At 58.8% G+C, this 27,893-nt stretch overlaps 1 protein-coding gene across 1 annotated transcript; it reads right to left on the reverse strand.

The window, feature by feature from the left end:
* Positions 1-1,686: 1,686 nt before the first annotated feature.
* Positions 1,687-26,409, reverse strand: HIF3A (hypoxia inducible factor 3 subunit alpha). Its single transcript, XM_030970215.1, has 15 exons — positions 26,360-26,409; positions 20,274-20,464; positions 18,139-18,275; positions 17,260-17,344; positions 15,825-15,999; positions 12,637-12,676; positions 12,128-12,314; positions 10,189-10,333; positions 9,337-9,461; positions 7,856-8,034; positions 5,861-5,908; positions 4,499-4,761; positions 3,817-3,889; positions 2,847-2,898; positions 1,687-1,751 (listed from the first exon to the last, which is right to left on the reverse strand). Exons 1-15 carry the CDS (start codon positions 26,380-26,382, stop codon positions 1,687-1,689), a joined length of 1,788 nt encoding a protein of 595 aa, XP_030826075.1. The 5' UTR covers positions 26,383-26,409.
* Positions 26,410-27,893: the final 1,484 nt, after the last annotated feature.

The following is a 27,893-nucleotide window of genomic DNA, read 5'->3' on the forward strand; positions in this document are numbered from 1 at the left end:
CCAAGTGTCTCCAGTGCCCTGCCATGTGTCCCCTCAAATGTCCCAAATGGTCCCTAAATATCCCCAAATCGCCCCCGTGTGCCCAAATGTCCCCAATCCCCCCAATGCCCCCAAATGTCCCCAAATGTCCCCAATCCTCCAAAATGCCCCCAATGCCCCCAATGTCCCAAAATGTCCCCAATCCCCCCAATGCCCCCAAATGTCCCCAGTGTCCCCAATGTCCCTAAAATGTCCCCAATCCCCCCGATGTCCCCAATCCTCCAAAATGCCCCAAAATGCCCCCAAATGTCCCCAATGTCCCCAGTGTCCCCAATGTCCCCAAATGTCCCCAATCCCCCCAGTGTCCCCAATGTCCCCAAAATGTCCCCAATCCCCCTGATGTCCCCAGTCCTCCAAAATGCCCCAAAATGCCCCCAAATGTCCCCAAATGTCCCCGATGTCCCCAACCTCCCCAAAATGTCCCCAATGTCCCCAATGTCCCCAATGTCCCCAATCCCCCCGATGTCCCCAATCCTCCAAAATGCCCCAAAATGCCCCCAAATGTCCCCGATGTCCCCAATCTCCCCAAAATGTCCCCAATGTCCCCAATATCCCCAAATGTCCCCGATGTCCCCAAATGCCCCCAAATGTCCCCAATGTCCCCAAACCCCCCAACGTCTCCAATCCTCCAAAATGCCCCAAAATGTCCCCAAAATGTCCCCAATCACAGCCGCACCCTCGGTGCTTTCAGAGCGCTTTATGTGGGGGAGGGGACAGCCGGGGGGTGGGGGAGGGCGGGGGAGGGGCTGCAGGGACCCCCCCAAAAGCTCCGGGGTGGGGAGGGGAAGGGGGGTGTGCGTGTGGGTCCAGCGGCTCCGGGGGGGGGGGGGGGGATTTGGGGGAGGGTCTGGAGGGTCTTGGGGGAATTTGGGGGGATTTTGGGGGTCCTGGGGGGGATTTGGGGGAATTTGGGGGGATTTTGGGGGTCCTGGGGAGGTCTTGGGATAATTTTGGGGGTCCCGGGGAGGTCTTGGGGGAATTTGGGGGGGGATTTTGGGGGTCCTGGGGGGGATTTGGGGGGAATTTGGGGATTTTTGGGGGTCCCGGGAGGGTCTTGGGGGAATTTGGGGGGATTTTGGGGGTCCCGGGGGGTCCTGAGAGGTTTTTGGGGGGTTTTGGGGGAATTTGGGGGGATTTTGGGGGGGGGATTTGGGGAGGGGGTGGTCCCGGATTAGGGGAGGGGGTGGGGAGAGGACACAAATCGCCCCCCCCCCCCCAAAAAAAAAAGGGGCGATTTCAGCCCAGCACCAAATTTGGGGGGTCGGGACCCCCTAAAGCACCAAATGGGGGGTGAGACCCCCAAATTGGGGGTGTTGAGACCCCCCCCCAGCACCAAATTTGGGGGGATTGGGACCCCCCCCTAAAGCACCAAATTGGGGTGGGGGTGTCCCCAAAATTGGGAATTTGGGGAGGTCATAAATTGGGGGGGTCCCTGAGGGGAGGATTTGGGGGGGTGGGGGGATAAATGGGGGGATTTTGGGAGGGGGTTTTGGGGTGGGGGGTGTCAGGCGATGGCTTTTGGTGCAGCCCCCCCCAAAACTGCGAATTTTGGGGAGGGGTCACCCCAATTTCGGGGTCCCAAAGCGAGGAGGGGGTGGTGAGGGGGGGGAGGGGTCCTCGCTGGTTTTTTTGGGGGGGTCCCCCCTTTCAGGGACCCCCCCCTTGGGGGTTTTGGGGGGTCCCGGGCAGGGTCAGACCATCAGCCAGCAGCACTGGGGGGACACAGCGATTATTGGGGTGTCCCCCCCCCCACAAAACCCATTTTGGGGGGGGTCCCTTAAATTTGGGGCTCCCCCCCTTCTGTTCCCCCCCCCCCGTTATTGGGGGGCTTCCTATTTTGGCCCCCCCCACCCAATTTTGGGGTTCTCCCATTTTTGGTGCCCCCCCCCCCCATTTTGGGTTGTTCCTCCCCATTTTTGGTTTCCTCCCCACCCCATTTTTTTGGGGTGTCCCCCCCCCCATTTTTAGGGTGTCGCCCCCCGCGTTTTTTGTGTTCTCTCCCCCAATTTTGGGGTCTCCCTCCCCCCATTTTTGGGGTCTTTCCCCCCCATTTTTTTGGAGGTTTCTCCCCCCATTTTTGGTCTCCCCCCCATTTTTGGTCTCCCCCCATTTTTAGGGTCCCCCGCATTTTGGATTCCCCCCCCCATTTTTGGTGTCCCTCCCCATTTTTGGGGTCTTTTCCCCCCATTTTACGATTGCTCCCCCCCCATTTTTTGATGTCCCTCCCCATTTTTGGTGTCCCCCCCCCCCCGCCCCAATTTTTTGGGTCCCCTCCCATTTTTGGGGTCCCCCCCCCTATTTTTAGCGTCCCCCCCAATTTTTGCCATCCTTCCCATTTTTAGTGACCCCCCCCCCATTTTTAGGATGTCGCCCCATTTTTGGGGTCTTTCCCCCCATTTTTAGTGCCCCCTCCCATTTTAGTGCCCCGTCCCCATTTTAGTGCCCCCCTATTTTAGGGTCCCTCCCATTTTAGTGTCCCCCTCCCATTTTAGGATCTCCCCATTTTTAGTGCCCCTCCCCCCCATTTTTGGAGGTGTCCCCTTTTTTGGGGTGTCCTCCCCATTTTTGTGCTCCCCACCCATTTTTAGGAGTCTTCCCCATTTTTGGTGTCCCCTCCCCATTTTTGGTGTCCCCTCCCCCATTTTTGGAGGTGTCCCCCCATTTTTGGAGGTGTCCCCCATTTTTTGGTGTCCCCTCTCCATTTTTGGGGTGTCCCCCCCCCATTTTGGGGTGTCCCCCCATTTTTTGGTGTCCCCTCTCCATTTTTGGGGTGTCCCCCCCAATTTTGGGGTCCCCCTCACCCAGGGGCTGCTCCTGGCCCAGGCTCGGTCCTGGGGGGTCCCCACTCAGCAGCAGCCCCTGGGCGAGGGGACACGGCGCGGGGAGGTGACAAACGGGGACAGGACACGCTGCCACCCCCCAACCCGCAGTGTGTGCCCGTGTCACCTCCCCGTGTCACCTCCCCGTGTCACCTCCCCTCCCGTGTCCCCCCAATGTCCCCAATGCCCCCAATGTCACCGTGTCCCCATGTCCCTTCCCAGTGTCCCCCCAGTGTCCCCAATGCCCCAAATCCCCCCAATGTCCCCAATGTCCCCAGTGTCCCCAATCCCCCAAATGTCCCCAATCCCCCCAGTGTCCCCCCAATGTCCCCAATGTCCCCCAATGTCCCCGATGTCCCCAATGTCCCCAGTGCCCCACCCCAATCCCCCACTGTCCCCAGTGTCCCCAATTTCCCCAATGTCCCCAATGCCCCCCCAATGTCCCCAATCCCCCAATGTCCCCCAATGTCCCCAATGCCCCCAATGTCCCCCATGTTCCCAATGTCCCCAATGCCCCAAATCCCCCCCAATGTCCCCAATGTCCCCAGTGTCCCCAATGTCCCCAATGTCCCCAATGTCCCCAATGCCCCAATGCCCCCAATGTCCCCAATGTCCCCAATCCCCCCCAATGTCCCCCAATGTCCCCAATGTCCCCAATCCCCCAATGTCCCCAAAGTCCCCAGTGTCCCCAATGCCCCCAATATCCCCAATCCCCCCCATGTCCCCAATGTCCCCCCCAATGTCCCCGATGTCCCCAATGTCCCCAATGCCCCAAATCCCCCCAATGTCCCCCAATGTCCCCAATGTCCCCAATCCCCCCAATGGCCCCAATGGCCCCAATCCCCCCGATGTCCCCAATGCCCCCAGTGTCCCCAGTGTCCCCAGTGTCCCCAGTGTCCCCAATGCCCTCAATATCCCCAATCCCCCCAATGTCCCCAGTGTCCCCCCCATTCGGTACCAGCAGTTGGGGGTCCAGCTCCGCCCGTTTCAGGGGGGCCCCGGGCGGATCCTCAGGGCTCGGCTCCCGCGGCCTGGGGAACGCGTCAGGCCACGCCCACCGGCACGCGGGCCACGCCCACCGGCACACGGGCCACGCCCATATACACACCGGTCACGCCCACCACCACACCCACACAGGCCCCGCCCGCTGATACACCCACGGGCCCCACCCACCGACACACCCACACAGGCCCTGCCCATGGACACACCCTCCCAGGCCACGCCCACAGCCATGTAGCCACGCCCACACCCCCATGGCCACGCCTATAACCCCACAACCACGCCCACAACCTCATAGCCACGCCCACGGTCACGCCTTCCATGCCACCGCCTGACCACACCCTGATAAGCCACGCCCAGACCCCATAGCCACGCCCACAATCACACTTTCCGTGCCCCTCCCACCCCCCAGCCACGTCCTTCTAAACCACGCCCCCACATTGCCACAAACAGGCTCCACCGCTTCAGAGCCACGCCCATCTTAAAAGCCACGCCCACAGCCACACCCCCATGCCACACCCCTCGAAGCATTTTCTCCCAAGCCACGCCCCTTTTGAGACACGCCCTCACAGGCCAAGCCCTTCCCCGGACCACGCCCAATCAAGCCACGCCCCTCGTTAATTCACCCAAGCCCCACCCACCTCTTCCTAGCAGGGCGTGGCCGCGGGGCGTGGCCGAGGGCGGGGTCGCTGCCCCATCTCGGGAGGGCGTGGCCCAGCCGGGAGGGGGCGGGGCCTCGTCCGGGGAAGCTGCGGGCGCGGGGCCTCGGGGGCGGGGCCTCGGCCTTGTGGGCGGGGCCGGTGCGGCGCAGGCCCCGCCCCCTGTGCGTCTCGGGCCCGCCCAGCTGGAAATCGCCGTCCATGGGGATGTAGGGGGCGAGCATGGCCAGGTCCAGAGCGGGGGGCTGCCGTGGGAACGGGGCGGGGGTCTGGGGTCAGCTTTGGGGTCTGGGGTCAGGATTTGGGGTCTGGGGTCAGCTTTGGGGTCTGGGGTCAGCTTTGGGGTCTGGGGTCAGGATTTGGGGTCAGGATTTGGGGTCTGGGGTCTGGGATTGGGGATTTGGGGTTTGGGGTCTGGATTGGGGGTTTGGGGTAAGGATTTGGGGTCAGGATTTGGGGTCTGGGGTCAGCTTTGGGGTCTGGGGTCAGGATTTGGGGTCTGGGGTCAGGTTTGGGGTCTGGGGTCAGGATTTGGGGTCAGGATTTGGGGTCTGGGGTCAGCTTTGGGGTCTGGGGTCAGCTTTGGGGTCTGGGGTCAGGATTTGGGGCCACAATTTGGGGTCTGGGGTCACGATTTGGGGTCTGGGGTCTGGGATTGGGGATTTGGGGTTTGGGGTCTGGATTGGGGGTTTGGGGTAAGGATTTGGGGTCAGGATTTGGGGTCTGGGATTGGGGGTTTGGGGTCACCTTTGGGATTTGGGATTGGCGATTTGGGGTCAGGATTTGGGGTCTGGGGTCACCTTTGGGATTTGGGGTCACCTTTGGGGTCTGGGGTCAGGATTTGGGGTCTGGGATTGGGGATTTGGGGTCAGGATTTGGGGTCTGGGATTGGGGATTTGGGGTCTGGATTTGGGGTTTGGGGTCACCTTTGGGATCTGGGATTTGGGGTTTGGGGTTTGGGGTTTGGGGTTTGGGATTTAGGGTTTCAGATTTGGGATCTGGGGTTTGGGATTTGGGATCTGGGATTTGTGGTTCGGGGTTTGGGATTTGGGGTTCGGGATTTGGAGTTTGGGAATTGGGGTTTGGGATGTGGGGTCGGGATTTGGGGTTTGGGGTTTGGGTTTTGGGTTTTGGGATTTGGGATCTGGGGTTTGGGATTTGGGATCTGGGATTTGTGGTTTGGGGTTTGGGATCTGGGGTTTGGGATTTGTGGTTCGGGGTTCGGGATTTGGGGTTGGATTTGGGGATCCCTTCTGTTCACGAGGGTGGGATTTGGGGTCTCCTCCCATTTCCGGGGAGCGATTTGGGATTTGGGGTCCCAGGAGCGCCCCCACCCCCCCTCACCTGCAGGGTGGTCCCATGGCCGCGGCTCCCCCCAAAAATCTTCTGTACCTGCAGCAGCGGTGTGGGGGCTTGGGGGGCACAGCCGCGGACCCCCAGAGCCCCCCCAGACCCCAAAAACACCCAGAGCCCCCCCCAGCACCCCCCCAAAAAAACCCAGACCCCAAAGCCCCCCCAAACAATCCCAAACCCTACAGAACGCCCCCAAAAAATCCCAAAAACCCCCCAGACCCCAAAGCCCCCCCCCAAACAATCCCATACCCTACAGAACGCCCCCAGAACCCCTCAAGAACCCCCCCCAAAAAAAAACCCAAAAGACCCCAAAGACCCCCAAACAACTCCAAAACCCCATAAACCTCCCCCAAAAAAAACCCGAAAACCCCTCAAACCCCAAAGACCCCACCGGGACCTCCCAAAAAAGACCCCAGAGCCCAAAAACTCCCCCAAACAATCCCAAAACCCCAAAAGCCCCCCAAAAAACCCCAAAACCGCCCAGACCCCAAAGACTCCCCCAAACAATCCCAAAACCCCAAAAAGCCCCCCCCAAAAAAACCCCAAAATCCCTCCAAAACCCCAAAAAAACACCCCCCCCAAAAAACCCCTAAATCCCTCCAAAACTCCAAAAAGCCCCTCCAAAAAAAACCCCAAAATCCCTCAAACCCCCCCAAAAAAACCCAGAAACCCCCAAAATCCCAAAAAACCCCCCCAAAAAAACCCAAAATCCCTCCAAACCCCCCAACCCTCCCCAAAAAAAACCCAGAAACCCCCAAAATCCCCCACCCAAAACCCCCCACAAACCCCCCAAAACCCCCAAAAACCCCAAAAGCCCCCAAAAAAACCCCAAATCCCTCCAAAACCCCCAAAAAGCCCCCCCCAAAAAAAGTCCCAAAATCCCTCCAAACCCCCAAAAAACCCCAAAACCCCAAAACCCCAAAAGCCCCCCAAAAAAACCCCATAATCCCTCCAAAATCCCCCCCAAAAAACCCCAAAATCCCTCCAAAACCCCCAAAAACCCCCCCAAAAAAACCCAAAATCCCTCCAAACCCCCCAAAAACCCCCCCAAAAAACCCCAAAATCCCTCCAAAGCCCCCCAAACCCCCCAAAACCCCCAAAAATCCCAAACCCCCCAAAACCCCCCAACCCCCCCCAAAAAACCCCAGAAACCCCCCAAAATCCCTCCAAAACCCCACCCCAAAAACCTCCCCAAAAACCCCCAAAACCCCAAAAAGCCCCCAAAAAACCAAAATCCCTCCAAAAACCCCAAAAAGCCCCTCCCAAAAAAAGTCCCAAAATCCCTCCAAACCCCCAAAAAAACCCCCAAAAAAAAACCAAAAATCCCCCAAAACCCCCAAAAACCCCCCCAAAAAACCTCCCCAAAAACCCCAAAATCCCCCCAAAACCCCCAAAAACCCCCAAAAACCCCCCCCAAAACCCCAAAACCCCAAAAGCCCCCCCAAAAAACCCCAAAATCCCTCCAAAACCCCCAAAAAAACCCCAAAATCCCTCCAAAACCCCAAAAAACCCCCTCCCAAAAAGTCCCAAAAACCTTCAAAACCCCCAAAACCCCCAAAACCCAAAACCCCAAAAAGCCCCCCCCAAAAACCCCATAATCCCTCCAAAATCCCCCAAAAACCCCCAAAAAACCCCCAAAACCCCCAAACCCCCCAAAACCCCAAAATCCTCCAAACCCCCAAAACCCCCCCCCCAAAACCCCCAAAATCCCTCCAAACCCCCCCAAAAAAAACTCCCCAAAAACCCCCAAAATCCTCCAAACCCCCCCAAAAAAAACTCCCCAAAAAACCCCCAAAACCCCAAAAAACCCCCCCAAAAAACCCCCAAAATCCCTCCAAAAACCCCAAAAAGCCCCTCCCAAAAAACCCCCAAAACCCCAAAAAGGCCCCCCCAAAAAAACCCCCAAATCCCTCCAAAACCCCCCCCAAAAAAAACCCAAAATCCCTCCAAAGACCCCCAAAGCCCCCAGATTTTGGCGCCACTCACCGGGGAGGGGCTGCGGGGGCGGCGGGCGGGGGTCGCCGGGGGGGGGTCGAAGATGGGCCCGAGGAGCCGGACGAGCTCGGGGGAGCAGAAGCGCCGGGGGTCCCTCTGCAGGGCGGCCTCGGGCACGTGCGAGGGGCGCACGAAGGCCAGGACCCCCGGGACCCCCGGGACCCCCAGGTCTGGGGTGGGAAAACACGGTGAGACCCCCGAAAATACCCCAAAATTATCCTAAATACCCCACCCCAAAAAATCCCCAAATTCAGAACCCAAAACCAACCCCAAAATCAATCCAGAACCGCCTCAAAAATCCCAAATCCACCCCAGGACCCCCGGGACCCCCAGGTCTGGGGGGGAAAACAGGGTGAGACCCCCGGGAAATACCCCCAAATTATCCTAAATACCCCACCCCAAAAAATCCCCAAAATCATCCCGGAACCGCCCCAAAACCCCCAAATTCAGAACCCAAAACCAACCCCAAATTCAATCCAGAACCGCCTCAAAAATCCCAAATCCACCCCGGGACCCCCGGGACCCCCAGGTCTGGGGGGGAAAACAGGCTGAGACCCCCGGAAAATACCCCCAAATTATCCTAAATACCCCACCCCAAAAAATCCCCAAAATCATCCCGGAACCGCCCCAAAACCCCCAAATTCAGAACCCAAAACCAACCCCAAAATCAATCCAGAACTGCCTCAAAAATCCCAAATTCACCCCAGGACCCCCCGGGACCCCCAGGTCTGGGGGGGAAAACAGGGTGAGACCCCCGGAAATACCCCAAAATTATCCCAAATACAATACCCCACCCCAAAACAACCCCAAATTCAGAACCCAAAACCAACCCCAAAATCAACCCAGAACCGCCTCAAAATCCCAAATCCACCCCAGGACCCCCGGACCCCCGGGACCCCCAGGTCTGGGGGGGAAAACACGGTGAGACCCCCGGAAAATACCCCCAAATTATCCTAAATACCCCACCCCAAAAAATCCCCAAAATCAGAACCTAAAACCAACCCCAAAATCAACCCAGAACCGCCTCAAAAATCCCAAATTCACCCCAGGACCCCCGGGACCCCCGGGACCCCCAGGTCTGGGGGGAAAACACGGTGAGACCCCCGGAAAATACCCCCAAATTATCCTAAATACCCCACCCCAAAAACCCCCAAATTCAGAACCCAAAACCAACCCCAAAATCAATCCAGAACCCCCCAAACATCCCCCCAGGACCCTCGGGACCCCCAAAATCCCCCCAGGACCCCCCAAAAATCCCCCTCAGGACCCTCGGGACCCCCAAAATGCCCCCCAGGACCCTCGGGACCCCCCCCCAAGACCCCCCAGAACTCCCCAAAAATCTCCCCCAGACCCCCCAAATCCCCCCAGGACCCCCCAAAATCCCCCCCAGGACCCTCAGGACCCCCCTCCAGACCCCCCAAAATCCCCCCCACGACCCCCCAAAATCCCCCCGCCCCTCCCCCAGCTCGCACCCAGGCTCAGGTCCAGCACGGCGTCCGGGGGGGCGGGGGCGGGGGGCGGGGGGCGCCGCCCCCTCCCCAAATCGCGGCGCTGCGTTTGCTCCAGGGACAGAACCAGACCCCGCCCTCCCCCCCCGGGGGCGGGCAGGGGCGTCCCTGAAGACGTCACCCCCCAAAAAAAAAGGGGTTAGGGGGGGGTCCCAGGGGGGGATTTTGGGGGTCCCAGGGGGAGTTTTTCGGGGGTCCCCGAATGGGATTTTTGGGGGTCCCACCCCCAAGTCCCGAAGGTTTCCCTGGGTGGGATTTTGGGGGTCCTCCTGCGACCCCTCCCCAATATTCTCTGTGGCCCCCAATTCCATCCCCAATTCCCCAAATGTCCCAGTGTCCCCAGTGTCCCCAGTGTCTGCAGTGTCCCCCGAAAAGCCCCAGTGTCCCCAATATCCCAAATGCCCCCCAATGTCCCCAATGTCCCCAATCCCCCCAATGTCCCAAATCCCCCCAGTGTCCCCAGTGTCCCCAATCCCCTCAATGGCCCCAATGTCCCCAATGCCCCCAATGTCCCCAATGTCCCCAGTGTCCCCGATATCCCCAGTTTCCCCAATATCCCAAAACTCCCCAATATCTCCCCAACCGCCCCAAACAAATGCCCCCAAACGTGTCCCCAATGTCAATCCAGTGCCCCCAAACTCCCCCAGGTCCCTGTGTCCCCAAAATGTCCCCAGACCCCCCAAATATCCCCCAGTGACCCCCCAAATGTCCCCAGTGTCCCCAGTGTCCCCCAAAATGCCCCCCACTACCCCCAATGTCCCAGTCCCCCAATGCCCCCAGTGTCCCCAGTGTCCCCAGTGTCCCCAATGTCCCCACCTGAGCACGAAGTGCAGGCACACGATGCCCTCGGGCGCCGCTCGCCCCCCGCCCATGACGGTGGCCTGGGTCTGAGCCCACAGGAACCCCCCGCGCTTGGCCAGGAACCGGTACTGGCTGGTGACAGCCTGGCCCTTGCTGAGCACTGGGGACATCGGGGACAGCGGGGATGTTGGGGACATCGGGGACATCGGGGACATCGGGGACATGGAGGGGGATTGGGGACATTGGGGACATTGGGGACATCGGGGACACTGGGGGCATTGGGGACATTGGAGATGTTGGGGACATCGGGGACATCGGGGATGTTGGGGACCGGGACATTGGGGACATTGGGGACATTGGGGACACTGGGGGCATTGGGGACATTGAGATGTTGTGGACATCGGGGACATCGGGGACAGCGGGGACATTGAGGGGATTGGGGACATTGGGGACACTGGGGACATTGGGGATGTTGGGGACATTGGGCACACTGGGGGGCATTGGGGACATTGGGGATGTTTGGGACATTGGGGACACTGGGGGACACTGGGGATGCTGGGGACATTGGGGACATCAGGGACACTGGGGACATTGGGGACATTGGGGATGTTGGGGACATTGGGGACATTGGGGACATTGGGGATGTCGGGGACATTGGGCACACTGGGGGGCATTGGGGATGATTGGGGACATTGGGGACATCGGGGACATTGGGGATGTTGGGGACATTGGGGACACTGGGGGACATTGGGGACATTGGGGATGTTGGGGACATTGGGGATGTTGGGAACACTGGGGACATTGGGGACACTGGGGACACTGGGGACATTGGGGACATCGGGGACATCAGGGACACTGGGGACATTGGGGACACTGGGGACATTGAGGACATTGGGGACATTGAGGGGGTTGGGGATGTTGGGGACATTGGGGACATTGAGGGGACATTGGGGACACCAGGGGGGATTTGGGGTTTCCCATGGAGATTTTTGGGTTTCCCAGGAGGAATTTGGGCTTCCCGAGGGGATTTCGGAGTTCCTGGGTGGATTTTGGGGTTCCCCGTGGAGATTTGGGGTTTCCGTTCGGATTTTGGGTTTCCCTGTCAGGAATTTGGGGTTGCCCATGAGGAATTTGGGGTTCCCAGGAGGGTTTTGGCTTTCCCATGGAGATTTTGGGTTTCCGGGGCAGATTTTGGGTTTCCCATGGAGATTTTGGCTTTCCCATGGAGATTTTGGGTTTCCCGGGCAGATTTTGGCTTTCCCATGGAGATTTTGGGTTTCCGGGGCAGATTTTGGGTTTCCCATGGAGATTTTCGGTTTCCCATTGAGATTTTGGGATTCCCATTGAGATTTTGGGTTTCCCATGGAGATTTTGGGTTTCCCATGGAGATTTTGGGTTTCCCATGGAGATTTTCGGTTTCCCATTGAGATTTTGGCTTTCCCATGGAGATTTTGGGTTTCCGGGGCAGATTTTGGGTTTCCCATGGAGATTTTCGGTTTCCCATTGAGATTTTGGGATTCCCATTGAGATTTTGGGTTTCCCATGGAGATTTTGGGTTTCCCATGGAGATTTTGGGTTTCCCATGGAGATTTTCGGTTTCCCATTGAGATTTTGGCTTTCCCATGGAGATTTTGGGTTTCCTGGGCAGGTTTTGGGTTTCCCATGGAGATTTTCGGTTTCCCATTGAGATTTTGGGATTCCCATTGAGATTTTGGGTTTCCCATGGAGATTTTGGGTTTCTCGGTCAGATTTCGGGTTTCCCATGGAGATTTTGGGTTTCCCATGGAGATTTTGGGTTTCCTGGGCAGGTTTTGGGTTTCCCGGTCAGATTTTGGCTTTCCCATGGATATTTTGGGATTCCCGGTCAGGTTTTGGGTTTCCCGGTCAGGTTTTGGGATTCCCGGGCAGGTTTTGGGGTTCCCGGGGGGGTTTGGGGTTTTTGGGGGGCACTCACGCGTGTGCACGCTGCGGCTCAGCGTGTTGGAGTCGAGCGCGTGCACGAACTCGTAGAGGGAACAGCCCAGGAGCTCCTCGGGGTGGTACCCGGCCACCTCCCCGATCCTGCACCCCAAAAACACCGGGGGGCACCCCAAAATTAGGGTGGGATACCCCAAAATTATGGGGGATATACCAGCATGGCTCTGACCCTACACCCCAGAATGGCATAAGGGACCTGGCCACTTCCCCCATGCTGCACCCCAAAAACACCGGGGAGCACCCCAAAACCATCGGGGAGCACCCCAAAAACATCGGGGGATACCCCAAAATTATCGGGGGGACGCCTCAACATCTGTCTGACCCTACACCCCAAAATCCCACCAGGGACCCGGCCACCTCCCCGATCCTGCACCCCAAAAATATCGGGGAGCACCCCAAAAACACCGGGGAGCACCCCAAAACCATCGGGGAATACCCCAAAATTATCGGGGAGCAACCCAAAAACACCGGGGAGCACCCCAAAACCATCGGGGAGCACCCCAAAACCATCGGGGAGCACCCCAAAAACATCGGGGGCACCCCAAAAATATCGGGGAGCACCCCAAAATTATCGGAGAGCACCCCAAAAACATCGGGGAGCACCCCAAAAACACCGGGGGATACCCCAAAATTATCGGGGGGACGCCTCAACATCTGTCTGATCCCGCACCCCAAAATCCCGTCAGGGACCCGGCCACCTCCCCGATGCTGCACCCCAAAACGATCAGGGAGCGCTGGGTTTGGGGAAATTTATGGGATTTTGGGGATTTTTGGGGTGTGAGGGTTCACAATGTGGGGCTGCCAGGTTTTGGGGTTTTTTGGGGTTTTTTGGGGTGCTGTCTTTGTGGGGTGCAATGGGCTCAGAACCCGGGGGTCCCGGGGGTCTCAGGTTGCCGAGTTTTGGGGGATTTGTGGGATTTTGGGGATTTTTGAGGTGTGAGGGTTCACAATGTGGGGCTGCCGGGTTTTGAGGGATTTTTGGGATTTTAGGGATCTGGGGCTGCCGAGTTCTGGGGGATTTGTGGGATCCGGGACTGCTGAGTTTTGGGGAGATTTTTTTGGGATTTTTTGGGGTGCCGTTTTTACCGGGTGCAACAAACCCAAAACCCGGCGATCCTGGGGGTGTCCCAGGGGTCTGGGGCTGCCGTGTTTTGGGGGATTTGTGGGTTTTTGGGGATTTTTGAGGTGTGAGGGTTCACAATGTGGGGCTGCCGGGTTTTGGGGATTTTGGGGATTTTAGGGATCTGGGGCTGCCGAGTTTTGGGGGATTTGTGGGATCCAGGACTGCTGAGTTTTGGGGGATTTGTGGGATTTTGGGGATTTTTGAGGTGTGAGGGTTCACAATGTGGGGCTGCCGAGTTTTGGGGGATTTTTGGGATTTTTTGGGGTGCCGTTTTTACCGGGTGCAACAAACCCAAAACCCGGCAATCCTGGGGGTGTCCCGGGGGTCCGGGGCTGCTGAGTTTTGGGGGATTTGGGGGATTTTGGGGATTTTTGAGGTGTGAGGGTTCACAATGTGGGGCTGCGGAATTTTGGGGGATTTTAGGGATCCGGGACTGCCGAGTTTTGGGGGATTTGTGGGATCCGGGACTGCTGAGTTTTGGGGGATTTTTGGAGATTTTTGGGATTTTTGAGGTGTGCGGGTTTACAGTGGTGCGACTAACCCAAATTCTGAGGGATTTTGGGGTTTTAGGGATCTGGGGCTGCCGTTTTTGGGGGTTTTGGGGATTTTCCCGTCTGGGGCTCCCCACCTTTCGCCGGGATTTGTTGGATTTTTGGGGTTTATGGAGGTGTGAGGGTTCACGATGTGGGCTGCCGGGTTTTGGGGGATTTTGGGGTTTTAGGGTCTGGGGCTGCTGAGTTCTGGGGGATTTTGGGATTTTTGGGTGCGGTTTTACCAGGTGCGATACAAACCCAAAACCCGGCAATCCCGGGGTGTCCCGGGGTCTGGGGCTGCCCCATTCTGGGGGATTTGCGGGATTTTGGGGATTTTTGAGGTGTGAGGGTTCACAACCTGGGGATGCGCTGGAATTTTGGGGATTTTAGGGAAACCCGGGGAATACCCTGGAGTTTGGGGGTTTGTGGGATCCAGAACCCTGGGGAATTTTGGGGCATTTTTGGAGTTTTTGGGAATTTTCGGGGAAATACCGCTGAGTTTGGGGTTTGGCCCAAAACCCAAAAATCCCCGCACCAAAACCCCCTTCGAGATTTTCCCCCAAAACATCCCAGAGTTTTGGGGTTCGGCCAAAACCCCGGGGAAATACCCTGAGTTTGGGGTATGGCCAAAACCCACCAGGCACCCCGGGGAATCCCCGCAGCTTGGGCGTTAGCCCCACGAGCAGCCCTGGGAAATACCCTGACGTTTGGGGTTCGGGCCAAAACCCCGGGGAAATACCCTGGAGTTTGGGGTTCGGCCAAAAAACCCCGGGGAAATACCCTGGAGTTTGGGGTTTGGCCAAAAAAACCTCGGGAAATACCCTGGAGTTTGGGGGTTAGCCCAAAAACCCCGGGGAAATACCCTGGAGTTTGGGGGGTTGGCCAAAAACCCCCGGGAAATACCCTGGAGTTTGGGGTTTGGCCAAAAACCCAAAATGCACCAAAAAAACCCCTCGAGATTTACCCCAAAAACATCCCGGAGTTTGGGGTTCGGCCAAAAACCCCGGGAAATACCCTGGAGTTTGGGGGTTAGCCCCAAAAAACCCCGGGGAAATACCCTGGAGTTTGGGGGTTAGCCCCAAAAACCCCCGGGAAATACCCTGGAGTTTGGGGGTTAGCCCCAAAAATACCCCGGGGAAATACCCTGGAGTTTGGGGTTTGGCCAAAAAAACCCCAGGGAAATACCCTGGAGTTTGGGGGTTAGCCAAAAACAATGCACCAAAAACCCCTGAGATTTACCACAAAACATCCTGGAGTTTGGGGTTCGGCCAAAATACCCCGGGAAATACCCTGGAGTTTGGGGGTTAGCCCCAAAAAATACCCTGGAAAAAATATCCTGGAGTTTGGGGTTTGGCCAAAAATACCCCGGGGAAATACCCTGGAGTTTGGGGGGTTAGCCCCAAAAAACCCCGGGGAAATACCCGGAGTTTGGGGTTTGGCCAAAAACCCCGAAATACCCTAAAATCCGGGTTAGCCCATATACCCCCGAAAAACATCCCTGGAGTTTGGGGGTTAGCCAAAACCCCGGGGAAATACCCTGGAGTTTGGGGGGTTAGCCCAAAAATCCCCCAAACGCACCAAAAAACACCTTGGGATTTACACTAAATGTCCCCCAAAATCCCCAAAAAAACCCTCAAGATTTACCCCAAAACACCCCAAAAATCCCCGAGGAATGTCCCCCAATCCCCCCAATGCCCCCAGATGTCCCCAGTGTCCCCAATGTCCCCCATGCCCCCAATGTCCCCAATCCCCCCAATGTCCCCAATGTCCCCAGTGCCCCCAAATGTCCCCAATCCCCCCAGTGTCCCCAATGCCCCAATGTCCCCAATGTCCCCAATCCCCCCAATGTCCCCAGTGTCCCCAGTGCCCCCAAATGTCCCCAATATCCCAAATGCCCCCAAATGTCCCCGATGTCCCCAAATGCCCCAAATGTCCCCAATGTCCCCAGTGTCCCCAATCCCCCCAATGTCCCCAATGTCCCCAATATCCCAAATGCCCCCAAATGTCCCCGATGTCCCCAAATGCCCCCAAATGTCCCCAGTGTCCCCAAATGTCCCCGATGTCCCCAGTGTCCCCTCCCCACCTTCCAGGACGCCGCTTTGAGGTTGAGGCAGCGCCCGCGGCCGCTCAGCGTGCTCTTCATGCGCAGCGAGAAACTGCGGCCCGAGCGCTCCCCCCGCCGCCGGGGACCCCCTGAAATTGGGGAGGGGGCCCGGGGGTCAGGGGGTCAGGGGGGCCCGGGGGCGCCGGGATTTGGGGGGTCCCGGGGGGGTTTGGGGGTCCCGGGGGGGTTTGGGGGCTCCTCATGGGCAGGGAAAGCCACGCCCACCCCAATCTGGGGGGGGGGTCCCGGGAATTTGGGGAGGGGTCTCAGGGATATTTGGGGAGGGGTCTCAGGGATATTTGGGGTGAATTTGGGGAGGGGTCTCAGGGATATTTGGGGAGGGGTCTCAGGGTTATTTGGGGAGAGGTCTGGGGTAGTTTTGGGTAATTTGGGGAGGGGTCTCAGGGATATTTGGGGAGGGGTCTCGGGTATTTGGGGGTAATTTGGGGGAGGGGTCTCAGGGATATTTGGGGAGGGGTCTCAGGGATATTTGGGGAGGGGTCTGGGGTAGTTTTGGGGTGAATTTGGGGAGGGGTCTCAGGGATATTTGGGGAGGGGTCTCAGGGATATTTGGGGTAATTTGGGGAGGGGTCTCAGGGATATTTGGGGAGGGGTCTCAGGGATATTTGGGGTGAATTTGGGGAGGGGTCTCAGGGATATTTGGGGAGGGGTCTCAGGGATTATTTAGGGAATTTGGGGAGGGGTCTCAGGAATATTTGGGGAGGGGTCTCAGGGATATTTGGGGGGAATTTGGGGTGAATTTGGGGAGGGGTCTCAGGGTTATTTGGGGAGGGGTCTGGGGTAGTTTTGGGTAATTTGGGGAGGGGTCTCAGGGATTTTGGGGAGGGGTCTCAGGGATATTCGGGGAGGGGTCTCAGGGTTATTTGGGGTGAATTTGGGGAGGGGTCTCAGGGATATTTGGGGAGGGGTCTCAGGGATATTTGGGGGGAATTTGGGGAGGGGCCTCAGGGATATTTGGGGAGGGGTCTCGGGGATATTTAGGGAATTTGGGGAGGGGTCTCAGGGATATTTGGGGGGAATTTGGGGTGAATTTGGGGAGGGGTCTCAGGGATATTTGGGGAGGGGTCTCAGGGATATTCGGGGAGGGGTCTTGGGTAATTCCGGGTCATTTGGGGAGGGGTCTCAGGGATATTTGGGGAGGGGTCTCAGGGATACTTGGGGAGGGGTCTGCGGTAATTGCGGGTAATTTGGGGAGGGGTCTCAGGGATATTTGGGGAGGGGTCTCGGGGATATTTGGGGAGGGATCTCAGGGATATTTGGGGAGGGGTCTCAGGGATATTCGGGGAGGGGTCTGGGGTAATTGCGGGTAATTTGGGGAGGGGTCTCACCCTGCCGCGGGCCCAGCACGTCGTGCAGCTCCTCGTGGTCGCAGGGGTGCACGAAGTCGAACACGCTGTGCCCGATCAGCTCCAGCTGGGGGGGGCACAACGCATTTTGGGGACCCCCCCTCCCCATTTGGGGACCCCCACCCCCATTGAGGACCCCCCCAGGCAGAATTTGGGGACCCCCCAGAAGATTTTTGGGGCTCCCTAAAAAGTTTTGGGCACCCCGAGGAAGAATTTTTGGACCCCCCAACAGATTTTGGGGTCCCCCCTGAAAAATTTTTGGGGCCCCTCCCCCAGCAGATTTTTGGGGCCTCCCCCCCGACAGATTTTTGGGGACCCCCTCCCCCCCTCAGGCAGAATTTGGGGAACCCCCCCCCCAGAAGATTTTTGTCCCTTTTTGAGAGATTTTGGGGCCGCTCCAAAGGGATTTTTTTGAGTCTCCCCCGGCAGATTTTGGGGCTCCCTCCGACAAATTTTGGGGCTCCCCCTGTGACAAATTTTTGGGGCTCCATCGAGCAAATTTTCGACACCCCCCGGCCGATTTTGTCCCCTTTTTGAGAGATTTTGGGGCCGCTCCAAAGGGATTTTTTTGAGTCTCCCCCATCACATTTCGGGGCCCCCCCAGACAAATTTTGGGGCCCCCCCCGACAGATTTTTGGGGCCTCTCCTTGAGAGCTTTCTCACCCCCCCCGACAGATTTTTTGGCCCCCCCAGAGCAAATTTTGGGGTCCCCCCCCCAGCAGATTTTTGGCCTCTCCTTGAGACTTTTTGGGGCCGCTCCAAAGGGATTTTTTTGAGTCTCCCCCTCCACATTTCGGGTTCCCCCCCCGGACGGGTTTTTGGCCCCCCCCCCCCCGGGGTATTTTGGGGCTCCCCCCGTACCTGGCTGAGCCCCAGCAGGCGGCTGACGTTCTCGGACAGGTAAATCATGTCCCCGCCCTCGCTCAGCACCATCACGAAGCCGCTCAGCGCCTGCAGGTAGCAGCCGTCCACAGCCTCGGCCGCCGCCGCCCACGCGCCTGGGGGGGGCCCGGGGGGGGCGTCAGGGGGTCCCCGAAAAGATGGGGGGGTCAGGGGGTCCCCAAAAGGGTCGGGGGTCTTGGGGCGGTTGAGGTTAAACACAACCCCACCCCTTGGTTGGGCGCATTCAGGCATTTGGGGAGGGGTTTGGGGGGGGTTTGGGGATCAGGGGTTCCCCGAAATGAGGGGGGGGTCGGGGGACCCCAAAAGGGTCGGGGGTCTTGGGGGGTTAAGGGTTAAACCCAACCCCACCCCTTGGTTGGGCGCATTCAGGCATTTGGGGGAGGGTTTTGGGGGAGGGGTCTGGGGGGTTTAGGGGGTCCCAATGAGGGGGTCGGGGGACCCCAAAAGGGTGGGGGTCTTGGGGGTTGAGGTTAAACACGCCCCCACCTGGTGGGACCATTCAGGATTTGGGGAGGGGTTTGGGGAGGGTTGGGGGGTGGGGGGTCCCCAAAGATGTGGGGGTCTTGGGGGTTAAGGGTTAAACCCAACCCCACCCCTTGGTTGGGCGCATTCAGGCATTTGGGGAGGGGTTTGGGGAGGGGTCTGGGGGGTTTTGGGGAGGGGTCTGGGGGGATCAGGGGGTCCCCGAAATGAGGGGGGGGTCGGGGGGACCCCAAAAGGGTCGGGGGTCTTGGGGGGTTGAGGATGAACCCGACCCCACCCCTTGGTTGGGCGCATTCAGGCATTTGGGGAGGGGTTTGGGGGGTTTTGGGGGTCCCCGAAATGATGGGGGTCGGGGGCCCCAAAAAGGGTCGGGGGTTTGGGGGTAAGGGTTAAACCCCCCCACCCCTTGGTTTGTTAGGCATTTGGGGGAGGGGTTTGGGGGTTTCGGGGAGGGTCTGGGGGGATCAGGGGGTCCCCGAAATGATGGGGAGGTGGGGGGACCCCAAAGGGTCGAGGGGTCTTGGGGCGGTTGAGGTTAAACACGACCCCACCCCTTGGTTGGGCGCATTCAGGCATTTGGGGAGGGTTTTGGGGAGGGGTCTGGGGGGATCAGGGGGTCCCCGAAATGAGGGGTCGGGGGGTCTTGCCCAAAAGGGTCGGGGGTCTTGGGGGGTTAAGGGTTAAACCCAACCCCACCCCTTGGTTGGGCGCATTCAGGCATTTGGGGAGGGGTTTGGGGAGGGGTCTGGGGGGTTTAAAGGGGTCTGGGGGGATCAGGGGGTCCCCGAAATGAGGGGGGGGTCGGGGGGTCCCCAAAAGGGTCGGGGGTCTTGGGGGGTTGAGGGTGGATTTGGGGGATCCCGATGGATTTGGGGTTCTTGGTGTGTTTGGGGTTCTCGATGAGGATTTGGGGGTCCCGATGAGGATTTGGGGCTCCCACTGAGGTTTTGGGGTGCTCCCGGGGGGTTTCGGGGTTCCCGCTGGATTTGGGGTTCCCGATGAGGATTTGGCCTGTTTCCCGGGGGGGTTTCGGGGTTCCCGCTGGATTTGGGGTTCCCGATGAGGATTCGGGGTTCCCGGTGAGGATTTGGGGCTGTTTCCCGGGGGGTTTCGGGGTTCCCGCTGGATTTGGGGTTCCCGATGAGGATTTGGGCTGTTCCCGGGGGGTTTCGGGGCTGTTTCCCGGGGGGTTTGCGGATTTGGGGTTCCTGCAGAGGATTTGGGGCTGCTCCCAGCGGGGTTTCGGGGTTCCCGCTGGATTTGGGGTTCCCGATGAGGATTTGGGCTGTTTCCCGGGGGGTTTCGGGGCTGTTTCCCGGGGGGGTTTCGGGGTTCCCGCTGGATTCGGGGTTCCCGCTGGTTTCGGGGTTCCCGATGAGGATTTGGGCTGTTTCCCGGGGGGGTTTCGGGGTTCCCGATGAGGATTTGGGCTGTTCCCGGGGGGTTTCGGGGCTGTTTCCCAGGGGGTTTCGGGGTTCCCGCTGGTTTCGGGGTTCCCGATGAGGATTTGGGCTGTTCCCGGGGGGTTTCGGGGCTGTTTCCAGGGGTTTCGGGCTGTTTCGGGGGTTTCGGGGTTCCCGCTGGTTTCGGGGTTCCGGGGGGTGCCTGACCCGCGGCCAGCAGGCGCTGCACGCGCAGGTAGCTGATGGTCAGCCGCATGATGGACGCTTTGTCCAGGTGCGCGCTCACGCCGCGGGCGAAGGGCAGCGCCAGCGCCAGCTGCCCGAACACCTCGGCCTCGCGGCTGCGCCGGCACCGGGCGGCGTCCCGGGAGCGCTCCCGGCGGCCCTCGGGGGTCGGCCTGGGGGCACCCCAAAATTCAGACCCCAAAAACCCCCTATATAGCCCAAAAACCCCAAAAACCCCAAACTGAACCCTAAAAACCCCCAAAATTCCCGAATTGAAACCCCAAAACTGCCCCTTTCTAAGCAAATCGCCCCCCAGTGATCCCCACCCCGTCCCGGGAGCGCTCCGCGGCCCTCGGGGGTGGCCTGGGGGGGCACCCAAAATTCAGACCCCAAAACCCCAAAATCCCAAAAATTCCAATGGAAACCCCAAAACTGCCCCTTATGAGCAAATCATCCCCCAGTGATCCCCACCCCTGTCCCGGGCGCCCCACGTTCTCGGGCACCCCCCAAAATTCAGACCCCCAAAACCCCAAACTGAACCCTAAAAACCCCCCTGTATACCGAAAACCCCAATGGAGAACCCCAAATCATCCCCCAGTGATCCCCACCCCGTCCCCCGAGGGCCCGGGGCCCTCGGGGGTCGGCCTGGGGGCACCCCAAAATTCAGACCCCAAAAACCCCAAAAGTCCCAAAAATCCCCAAATTGAAACCCCAAAACTGCCCCTTTATGAGCAAATCCCCCCAGTGATCCCCACCCCGTCCCCAGGAGCGCTCCCGGCGGCCCTCGGGGGCACCCCAAAATTCAGACCCCAAAATCCCCCTATATAGCCCAAAAACCCCCCAAAACCCCAAATGAACCTAAAACCCCACAAATTCCTGAATTGAAACCCCAAAACTGCCCCTTTATGAGCAAATCACCCCCAGTGATCCCCACCCCGTCCCGGGAGCGCTCCCGGTGGCTCTCGGGGGTCGGCCTGGGGGGCACCCCAAAATTCAGACCCCAAAAACCCCAAAAATCCCAAAAATTCCCAAATTGAAACCCCAAAACTGCCCCTTTATGAGCAAATCGCCCCCCAGTGATCCCCACCCCGTCCGGGGCGCCGCCCCCATCAGGGGCACCCCAAAATCAACCCCAAAACTATAGCCCAAAACCCCAAAAACCCCAAACTGAACCCTAAAACCCCCAAAATCCTGAATGAAACCCCCAAAACGCCCCTTTCTGAGCAAATCCCCCAGTGATCCCCACCCCGTCCCGGGAGCGCTCCCGGGCGCCCCTGGGGCACCCCAAAATTCAGACCCCAAAAACCCCAAACTGAACCCTAAAAAGTCCCAAAACTGAACCCCCAAAACTCCCCCGTATAACCAAAACCCCATATTCCCACGTGCTCCTACCACCCCATATCCCAATCCCCCCCCCATTTTTTCCCATTTTCCACATTTTCCCCTGTATTTCCCCCCACTTTTCCCATTTTCCCCATTTTTTTCCCAATTTTTCCCCATTTCCCCCTCATTTTTCCTCCATTTTTTTCCAATTTTATCCCCATTTTTCCAGGATTTCCCATTTTCCCATGAATTCCCATCGGTTCCCTTTCCAGTTCATGTATTCCCACCATCCCATATCGCAATTCCCCCCCATTTTTTTCTCATTTCTCCCCAATTTTTTTCCCATTTTCCACATTTCCCTAATTCCCCCCATTTTTCCCCATTCCCCCCAATTTTTCCACCATTTTTTCCCATTTCCCCCCCATTTTTCTAGGATTTCCCCTTTTTTTTGTTGTTGTTGTTTTTCCCATTTTTTCCACGGGTTTTTCCCCATTTCCCCCCATTTTTTCATGGTTTCCCCCATTTTTCCAGGATTTCTCATTTCCCCATGAATTCCCATCTGTTCCCATTCTCTTGTGTTCCCCCCTTCCCAAATCCCAATTTCCCCCCCCATTTTTCCCATTTCCCCCCATGTCCCCAATTTTTTCGTGGTTTTTCCCCATTTTTTCACCGTTTCCCTCAATTTTTCCAGGATTTCCCATTATTCCATGAATTCCTGTCTGTTTCCTTTCCCTTGTCTTTCCACCATCCCATACCCCCATTTTCCCCCATTTTTTCCCCATTTTTCCCCCATTTTTCCAGGATTTCCCATTTTCCCATGAATTTCCATGTTTCTTCCATGTCACTCCCAGGACGGGCTGTTCCCATTGCCCCCATCCCAAATCCCCATTTTTTTCACGGTTTTTCCCCATTTTCCCCCCATTTTCCCCCCATTTTTTCCCCATTTTTTCGTGTTTTTTTCCCATTTTTTCACGTTTTTTCCCATTTTTTCGGTTTTTCCCCATTTTTTCGCTGTTTCTCCCCGTTTTCCCAGGGTTTCCCACTTTCCCGTGTTTTTTCCGTGCCGTGGGGCCGCGCACGTGCCGATCCCAGGACGGGCTGTTCCCGTTCCCCCCACCCCAAATCCCCACATTTTTGGGGGTTTTTTTCGTTTTTTCCCCATTTTTTCGTGGTTTTCCCCATTTTTTCGCGTTTTTCCCCCATTTTTTCGCTGTTTCTCCCCGTTTTCCCAGGGTTTCTCACTTTCCCGTGTTTTTTCCGTGCCGTGGGGCCGCGCACGTGCCGATCCCAGGACGGGCGGTTCCCGTTCCCCCCACCCCAAATCCCCACATTTTTGGGGTTTTTTTTCGGTTTTTTCCCATTTTTTCACGTTTTTTCCCCATTTTTTCGGGTTTTTCCCCCATTTTTTCGCTGTTTCTCCCCGTTTTCCCAGGGTTTCTCACTTTCCCGTGTTTTCTCCGTGCCGTGGGGCCGCGCACGTGCCGATCCCAGGACGGGCTGTTCCCGTTCCCTGTTCCCGTTCCCGTTCCTGTTCCTGGCTCCGAGCCCGGGGGGCCGCGGCCGGGGGAGCTCGGGGGCCCCGAGGGGGGCGTGGCCATGCAAATGCATGGCGATTTATGCAAATGAGGTGGGCGGGGATGCTCGGGAAGGGGCGGATCGGGACTGGGATCAGCAGCGGAATGAGACTGGGATCAGAGCAGGGTGAGAAATGGGACCAGTACCGGAATGGGACTGGGACCAGTACCGGGTCCTAACTGGAACCAGTGCAGGGTGCAAACTGGGACCAGTGCAGGGTGCAAACTGGGACCAGTACTGGTGACTAACTGGGACCAGTGCAGGGTGCAAACTGGGACCAGTACAGGGTCCTAACTGGGACCAGTAAAAGGCACAAATTGGGACCAGTACTGGTGACTAACTGGGGCCAGTACCGGGTCCTAACTGGGACCAGTGCAGGGCGCAAACTGGGACCAGTAAAAGGCGCTAACTGGGACCAGTACAGGGTCCTAACTGGGACCAGTAAAGGGTGAGAAATGGGACCAGTACCGGAATGGGACTGGGACCAGTACCGGGTCCTAACTGGAACCAGTGCAGGGTGCAAACTGGGACCAGTGCAGGGTGCAAACTGGGACCAGTACTGGTGACTAACTGGGACCAGTGCAGGGTGCAAACTGGGACCAGTACAGGGTCCTAACTGGGACCAGTAAAAGGCACAAATTGGGACCAGTACTGGTGACTAACTGGGACCAGTACCGGGTCCTAACTGGGACCAGTGCAGGGCGCAAACTGGGACCAGTAAAAGGCGCTAACTGGGACCAGTACAGGATCCTAACTGGGACCAGTAAAGGGTGAGAAATGGGACCAGTACCGGAATGGGACTGGGACCAGTACTAGGCACTAACTGGGACCAGTACCAGGCACTAACTGGGACCAGTGCAGGGTCCTAACTGGAACCAGTGCAGGGTGCAAACTGGGACCAGTGCAGGGTGCAAACTGGGACCAGTACTGGTGACTAACTGGGACCAGTGCAGGGTGCAAACTGGGACCAGTACAGGGTCCTAACTGGGACCAGTAAAAGGCACAAATTGGGACCAGTACTGGTGACTAACTGGGACCAGTACCGGGTCCTAACTGGGACCAGTGCAGGGCGCAAACTGGGACCAGTAAAAGGCGCTAACTGGGACCAGTACAGGGTCCTAACTGGGACCAGTAAAGGGTGAGAAATGGGACCAGTACCGGAATGGGACTGGGACCAGTACTAGGCACTAACTGGGACCAGTACCAGGCACTAACTGGGACCAGTACTAGGCACTAACTGGGACCAGTACTGGTGACTAACTGGGACCAGTGCAGGGTGCAAACTGGGACCAGTACCAGGCGCTAACTGGGACCAGTAAAAGGCACAAATTGGGACCAGTACCGGTCACCAACTGGGACCAGCACACAATGCAAACTGGGACCAGTACCGGTCACCAACTGGGATCAGTACTGGTCACCAGCTGGCACCAGTGTAAGGCACTAACTGGAACCAGTACACAATGCAAACTGGGACCAGTATCAGGCACTAACTGGGACCAGTATAAGAGACTAACTGGGACCAGTACACGGTACAAACTGGTACCAGTACCAGGCACCAACTGGCACCAGTATAAGGCACTAACTGGGACCAGCACGAAGCACTAACTGGGACCAGTACCGGTGACTAACTGGGACCAGTACTGGTCACCAACTGGCACCAGTACAAGGCACTAACTGGGACCAGTACCAGTCGCTAACTGGGATCAGCACACAATGCAAACTGGGACCAGTACGAAGCACAAACTGGGACCAGTACTGATCACCAACTGACACCAGTATAAGGCACAAACTGGGCCCAGCACCAGTCGCTAACTGGCACCAGTATAAGACACTAACTGGGCCCAGCACCAGTCGCTAACTGGGACCAGTACCTGTCGCTAACTGGGACCAGTACCAGGTGCAAACTGGCACCGGTACCAGTCGCTAACTGGGACCAGTACCAGTCGCTAACTGGCACCAGTACTGGCTACAAACTGGCGCCAGTATAAGACACTAACTGGGACCAGTACGAAGCACAAACTGGGACCAGTACAGGGCGCAAACTGGCACCAGTATAAGGCACTACCTGGGACCAGTACGAAGCACAAACTGGAACCAGTACCAGTCACCAACTGACACCAGTATAAGGCACAAACTGGCACCGGTACCAGTCGCTAACTGGGACCAGTACCAGTCGCTAACTGGCACCAGTAAAAGGCGCAAACTGGCACCAGTATAAGGCACTAACTGGGCCCGGTACCAGTCGCTAACTGGGACCAGTACAGGGTGCAAACTGGCACCAGTATAAGGCACTAACTGGGCCCGGTACCAGTCACTAACTGGGACCAGTACAGGGTGCAAACTGGCACCAGTATAAGGCACTAACTGGGCCCAGTACCAGTCACTAACTGGGCCCAGTACAAAGCTCGTGCCCGTGTCCCCCACGTGTCCCCCACGTGTCCCACTCGAGGCCACCCCTGCCCCCCGTCCCACCCTCGGGGCCACCCCGGGACCCCCCCCGACCCTTTTGGGGGGTCCCTGAGCCCCCCCCGGGTGCCACGTGGGATCGACCCCCCCCCCCAATTCGGGGGTCCCGCCCCGATCGGGGACCCTCCCAAAAATTTCCCAAAAAGTCCCCAAATTCCTCCTGTGCCCCTCCCCCCCAGGAGCAGCCCCTGATTGAGGGGAGGGTCCTGACCCCCCCGGGACCCCCCAAATCGACCCCGGGACCCCCCCCCAATTCCCGATCCCGGTGCTGGGACACCCAAAGGGGGGCGGATCCCGCCTCCCCCTCCCCCCAATTCCTGCCCGGGACCCCCCCAAATTAACCGGACCCCGCCCCCCCCCCCCGAGGGTCGCATTCCCGGGCCCCCCAGGACCAATCCCGCCCTTTCCGGGGGTCCTGGGACCCCCAAAATCAACCGGACCCCGCCCCCCCCGAGGGTCCCAGACCGGACCCCACCCCCCCGTTGGCCGCTCCGGGACCCCCCCCAGCAATTCCAGCCCCGGGACCCCCCCCCAGACCGAGCCCCGCCCCGCCGGGGTCCCAACCGCGGGACCCCCGTCCCGGGACCGACCCCCCCCCCGGGGGTCGCGTTCCCGGGACCCCCCGAGCCCGGTGACCCCTCCGGGACCCCCCGTGTCTCTGAGCCCCGGGACCCCTCCCCAAAAGCGCCGCGCCCCCCCCGTACCTCGGCCCGGGCCGCCCGTCCATGGCCGCCGCTGCCGCGCCCTCCGCACCCACCGCGCCGAGCCCCCTCCTCGGACACGCCCCCTCCCGCAGGCCACGCCCCCGCGGCGGGACACGCCCCCTCACTCACACACCCCCTGCGGGACACGCCCCCCTCGCCAAAATACCACAGCGGGACACACCCACCCCCCCTTTTGCACACGCCCCTGTAGGGAATGCCACGCCCACTTGCATGAAGCCCCGCCCATGCCACGCCCCTTTATGGACCGTGCCCGTCCCTAAAATAACCTATAAGACACGCCTCTTTCAATGACCACGCCCACTTTTACGCACCTCGCTCACCACCCCCTTCTCATTGACCACGCCCACTTCCCGACCACGCCCCCGACACCCACACCCCATTTTGTGGGCGTGGTCTGCTCCCGGCCACACCCCACACCTGTATACGGCCACGCCCCCACACAGACCACGCCCACTCCATAATGTCCCTCTCCTCTCTTTGACCACGCCCCCTTTGCACGTGGTGCTCACGGGCCCCGAGGCCACGCCCACAAAACTCCGGCCACGCCCACAGGGAGCCCCCAAATCTCCCTGGGATTCCCCAAAATCCCTCAAAATCCCCCATTCTCCACAATTCCCCTGGGACCCCTCCCAAATCCGCTCTAGGACCCCCAAACCTCCCCTGGCACCCCCCCCCCCCCCCCCCCCCCCCCCCCCCCCCCCCCACCCCCCCCCCCCCCGAGCGCCCCAAATATCGCCCCGAATATCCCCAAATTGCCCTGGGACCCCCCAAAATCCCCTCAAAACACCCCAACATTCCCCTGGGACCCCCCCAAAATTCCTGCCAATCCCCTCTGAGACCCCTCCCCAAGATCCCTCCAAATATCCCCAAAATCCCCCCTGTGACTCCCCAGATTCCTCTGGGACCCCCTCAGACCCCCTCCCTATCCCCTCTGGGACCCCCAAAATTCCCCCAGGGACCCCCGAATTTCCCTCCGGGACCCCAAAACCCCCCTGGATTCTCCAAATTCCCCCCTGGGACCCCCAAATCCCCCCTGGATTCCCCCAGATTTCCCTCTGGGACCCCCAGATTCCCCCAGGGACCCCTAAATTCTCCTCTGGGACCCCGAAACCCCCCTGAATTCCCCAGAATTCCCCCAAATTCCCCTGTGGAACCCCAAAATTCCCCTCTGGGACCCCCAAATTCCCCTCTGGGACCCCCAAATTCTCCTCTGGGACCCCCAAATTCTCCTCTGAAACCCCCAAATTCCCCCCGGGACCCCCAAATTCCCCCCGGGACCCCCGAAGTCCCCTGAGGCCACGCCCCTTCGTCAAGACCACGCCCATTCACCCATAGCCACGCCCACCCCCTCTCCCATTGGCCGCCGTCCCCGCGGCGACCCGGAAGTGGCTCCGCCCAGGCCGTGCCCCGGAAGCGCAGCGGGAGCGGCGGGAGCGGCAGAGCGGCAGCCATGTGAGAGCGGCGGCGGAAAATGGGGCAAAAAACCGGGAAAAAAGGGCAAAAAACCGGGAAA

Source organism: Camarhynchus parvulus, unplaced genomic scaffold (genome assembly GCF_901933205.1).
Source record: "Camarhynchus parvulus unplaced genomic scaffold, STF_HiC, whole genome shotgun sequence".
Classification (NCBI taxonomy): Eukaryota; Metazoa; Chordata; class Aves; order Passeriformes; family Thraupidae; genus Camarhynchus; species Camarhynchus parvulus.

Excerpts from the sequence above, each read along its gene's own strand:
- HIF3A (XM_030970215.1), bottom strand. The coding sequence starts at position 26,382 with ATGGACGGGCGGCCCGGGCCGAG. Across the intron at positions 9,462-10,188 it reads TGCCTGCACTTCGTGCTCAG|CGGGGGGGGAGGGCGGGGTC; the intron begins GTGGGGACATTG and ends CCTGCCCGCCCC. Across the intron at positions 8,035-9,336 it reads CGTGCTGGACCTGAGCCTGG|ACCTGGGGGTCCCGGGGGTC; the intron begins GTGCGAGCTGGG and ends TTCCCACCCCAG.